Source organism: Hemibagrus wyckioides, linkage group LG21, assembly GCF_019097595.1.
Source record: "Hemibagrus wyckioides isolate EC202008001 linkage group LG21, SWU_Hwy_1.0, whole genome shotgun sequence".
NCBI classification, from domain to species: Eukaryota; Metazoa; Chordata; class Actinopteri; order Siluriformes; family Bagridae; genus Hemibagrus; species Hemibagrus wyckioides.
This window is the reverse complement of record NC_080730.1, coordinates 11,598,841-11,603,439: the sequence shown is the minus strand read 5'-3', so window position 1 is coordinate 11,603,439 and position 4,599 is coordinate 11,598,841. Positions and strand designations below refer to the sequence as shown.

The 4,599-nt window shown below is 35.3% G+C and overlaps 1 protein-coding gene across 2 annotated transcripts in view; it reads right to left on the bottom strand.

Annotated features, from left to right (window-relative positions):
- Positions 1 to 1,179: 1,179 nt before the first annotated feature.
- Positions 1,180 to 4,599, bottom strand: part of st3gal8 (ST3 beta-galactoside alpha-2,3-sialyltransferase 8) — an 18,977-nt gene continuing 15,557 nt past the window's right edge. For both annotated transcript variants that reach the window (XM_058373093.1, XM_058373092.1), the window contains exons 4-7: positions 4,544 to 4,599; positions 4,328 to 4,373; positions 4,087 to 4,206; positions 1,180 to 3,028 (exon numbers count right to left, since the gene is read on the bottom strand). The exon at positions 4,544 to 4,599 is cut by the window's right edge and continues 124 nt beyond it. In XM_058373093.1, the coding sequence (XP_058229076.1) occupies positions 2,828 to 3,028; positions 4,087 to 4,206; positions 4,328 to 4,373; positions 4,544 to 4,599 (423 nt within the window). In that variant the 3' untranslated portion in view covers positions 1,180 to 2,827. The remainder of the gene's footprint in view (positions 3,029 to 4,086; positions 4,207 to 4,327; positions 4,374 to 4,543) is intronic.

The following is a 4,599-nucleotide window of genomic DNA, read 5'->3' as shown; positions in this document are numbered from 1 at the left end:
TTAAATACACCATAATAATAATAATAATAATAATAATAATAATAATAATAGGCCATAAATACTATAGAGCACAGAGTAATTTATTATACACAAACGGTTGTGCAGGGTGGGCTTATGCCATATTTATTTCTTTCTGCTCACAAAGACAGGAAAATTGGAATTTTTGCCAGTCCTGGTTTAAAGAGAATAGGGAAGGCATACTTTTATCATCTGTGCAGCTGGATTCTGCTTGCTGGGTGACCGTAACTTATCAGGTTGGTGAACTTTTCTACATTAATGCTCAGTATACAAAAAACACATATATAATGATAGCATTACTGAGCACTGACTGGCACAGAAGAGCAAAAAAGCACCATTTTTTGGCAAGAAAAGGATTGCTCTTTTGCCATTTCTTTGAGTGCCAACACATACTAGCATACCCGTTAAATTACGGCACTCCTACTCAAAATACATAAATGTTACCGGGTCTGGTAATGTTATATTATCAGTATAAATGTCACTGGATATCGTGACATTTTATAAATCTCATAAAACATTATAGAGACAATTAAATTGTCATTTCTTACAAGCCTAGTTTATGCCCTTGAAGCTGGAGAGCTATGTGACTATGGCTATGTCCAAAGAAGTAAAACCATTAATCATATAAGGGAAACGCCACCTGAATTGTGCTTTATAACCATACAGAACTAACGATTGTTGTCATGATAACTCAATGAAGTCTTTAATTGTATATATGAATTAAATTAAAGTATTAGTTTTATGTGAAGTTTTAGGGCCCTTCAGTTGTAAACTCATCACTTCAGCTCAAAGAAATGTAGGGTTTTTTTTTTGAATGATGCTATAGGAAAGATACTGTGCTCTCATGCCTTCCTGGTAAACAGGATGCTATTCAAAATAACCTGCCTAGAGAAGAGGTCGGCCTAGATTTTGTTAAAGTATGGTTAGAAAAAAAAGAAAAAGAAAAAACCTTTTCTGAAAAGATTTTTATGCACTTGGAGCCAGGAGCCTTTTCAGTAACTTGGCTTGGATCCCGGACACCTCAGAGCGTGGATGTGTGCTATGTGTATTTAAATGTTGTGTATGCTGAATTCATAGAAAGTAGAACAAATTGCTGGTCCAGTCATTTTAAAAAATAATGTGTGAACTGTATTATTTTATAAATAACAAGCTACACAGATGAGTGATTTACTTCTTTATTTTTCTACTTGCACACTTGAGTACAAGGTAAGGCCTGTGGCTAATGCTTTGTAATGCCAATACAGAGAAATAACAAATGAAAATAGTGTTTCTCTTTGTTTCAAATCTATGACGAAGTACAACTGAAATGAAAAACTATGTAAAATATCTCAAACAAATCTCACAGTAATCTGTATTAGTGATCTCTTTTTTTTTTTGCTATTTAATTTCAACCTTTTGTTGTTTATCATTTTGAATATTGGACTTTTAAATAATAATGCAATGAAAACATTCATGTCCACTGATTTATTTTCATGCATTTCATCTATCTATCTATCTATCTATCTATCTATCTATCTATCTATCTATCTATCTATCTATCTATCTATCTATCTATCTATCTATCTATCTATCTATCTATCTCTCTATCCTTCCATCTCAATGGAATGATTATCTTTTAAGTGAATGTGTGCTCAAGGCAATACTGAGTCTCAGTAGACCACAGAAACAACACTTATTTGACACAGGGCAATGAAGTCTATAGGGAAAAAAAAACTTAATACATTCACAAACATAAAATCACAAATGAAACCACAGGCATATAAAAAAGGAAATGTGGCAAGAAAGACTGAAATAAAACTAATGATTTAAGGCTCACTTTTTCACCAGTCTGAAAGATAAATTGAACCACATTATATTGATAACACAATGACACTGAGCATCCTTGTTTCAATTCTGTCCATCATTCCAATGATTAAAACCAGGACGCACTTATTACTAAAACCACATGTTAAGAAAGGCAGGAAGTGTTCATATGCATGTGATACAGAAACTAAATTATCAGTGAGTAATCTGATACTAAACTGAACTTTTTGTTTTGGTCATTGCTGCTGTGGAAATGCCACATATGTCCAATTCTGAGAACGGCATTGCAAAATATTCACTCCCTTACGTCTAGGAGGAGCAGGGTGGAAGTGAGAAAACTTATACAACACACTGTAGCTGCAAAGCCTGGCCTTTTCCTTTTAATAAGTGTTTATATACTGTCTCCTCGATTGTTAAAAAAATCCATATGTATATCCAGTACATATTACAGTCCAAAAAAACAATGCCATTTTCCATATGCTCCAATGAACCATGTAGTAAAAATACAAAGTCAATTTATAATACAAAATATATATTGCTGTCAGATGCAGTACAAGCGTTGTCTTAGACATGAACCATTAGGTTTGGTCATTGCAATTTACTCTGAGTCTAAGGATGTACCAGTCTAAAATCTCCAGTGTCTATAAGGCTGTTAGTTGGAGCACAGTGTTTTACAAATCAGCCTCAAGCTGCTCCCCATATCTGTGTTTATATTCCCAATTTTCTTAGCTTCTGCATCTTCACAAGCACTTTTTCAGCATAAAACACAAGGCACATATAACAACAGAGCATTTACATAATAATAATAATAATAATAATAATAATAATAATAATAATAATAATAATAGAGGACTGTTTGGTCTTGAGAGAATACAGCTTGTTATTCAGTGGGTTTGGTTCAGCGTCGCTCACAGTGGTCACTTAATAGCTGGGTGGATCACAGCTGCTTGTGGCTCGTCTTTGGCTCGGTGTCAGTATGTCATATGCTTATGTGGCCTTGATTCATTCATTTAACGTCATTAGGAGACTTATTTTCCACCTTTGAGTAGAGTTTAATTTTGCCTTCTGCATCTAATTTCTGAATGATCCCGTGTTCAAAATCAGCGCTGTGGACACCTGTCTTCCGGAAGGCTCCAGCATACTTGTTGTCTTCCCAGTAGTGATGCCAGTTACCCTGTGAGTCTGCCCCATATCCAAACACTGACACCTGAAGGGACATGACACAACAAAATGATATCTGTACTGCAGTATAAATTGATAAATACATTTTTCACGCTTGCCAGAAAAGTTCACAGGGCATCAGGTTGCAGACAGAGGTGTGTGTTGGGAATGCAAGACAAAAAGTCATTCAAGCTAGAGGTTTTTATTTCCATAAGGGCATGAGTAAGCACTCAGGATGTTCAGCTTGAAGCACAAACTAAGCAAATCCCATTGCATGATGTACAGTGCATTTCCAGTGTTTATTTATGACATGCTGTTAGTACTGCCACTTTAACTTCTCGAGGCTTTCTGGTTTCCAGGCTCTTTATTTATGTTTAAATCTAAATACAGATATGAACCTCATATCCTCATAAGAGCTTGCTGCTCTTGTATTCTCTTATAGCCTATGGACTAAGAGCTGCTTCAATACTTAAGACAAAAAACAGGAACAACAATTAAAACAAACAAACAAAAAAAAAACTCAGATGTGGTAATGTTACAGCTGACTATGAGCTGTGAATTGTGCTCAATTGTGATCATATTCATCACAGATCAGTGTAGGATGGAAATATAATTATAAAATGTTTACTGGCAAAGCTGATTGCATTTTTTCTTTTTGGTTTTAGTTGCAATTAGATCAATTAACCATTAAAGCAAGAGAATACCATTTAGACTAGTCAGATAATACTGTGCCTATATTAAAGCTGATTTTCAGGACGTGAGAAGGATCTTAGTTGTGATCATGTTAATTGTACCGCTGTGCCAAATTTATAACACAGAAACTGAGAATGACCTCAGTGCAAAATTAAGTACTTACATCATGCTATGTTGAGTTTTAAAATGAACAACCTGTCCCTATGTTTTAGTTCATTTTATGGACTGGGCTGACCAAGCAGGCTTCTAGGATGGTTACATATCATTAGATTTACTGCAATTAATTATTGTTCGATTGCGGTGCTGATCTACACCAGATAATAAAGAAATTGTGGTCTCAACAAGCATTAAATGGAAAAACTAATATAGCTAGTTTTGGTTTTGGTGAATGGAAGAAAGTGAGTCATTTACCTCATCACAGAGGTGCAGAGCAAACACGATGGCCAGCATGCCAGTAGAAGGATATCTGCCATGTTGCTCTGTCCAGCGGTCATGAGTGTACTTAAAGAAGCTTGGGTTCACCACCATCACCTGTAACCCCAAAAATCACAAAAACACAGCTGTCTTTTGGGGAAACAGATATTCTGAAATCTATCATTTTCAGGCAAAATAATATGCTCCATCATTGTGGTATTTAAAGGATTAAACTCACCTTATCTTTATCTGCTTGCACAAGGTCTTTCACTCTCATGTAGGTTCTAAAGATAAGAAAAAGAAAAAAGAAATATCTAAATATAGCAATGCTGACATTTTACACTTATACACTGGTTGACTGCAGTCTACTGACAAGCCACTGAGGGGTTCAACAAACCACACTGCAGCTTTTATAATGCTCAAATATAGACATGTATTTGTGTCAGGAACCTACTTTTTGATTTTGCCAGTTGAAAGGGCACTGGCCACCCACTCAAGGTCTCTCAATTT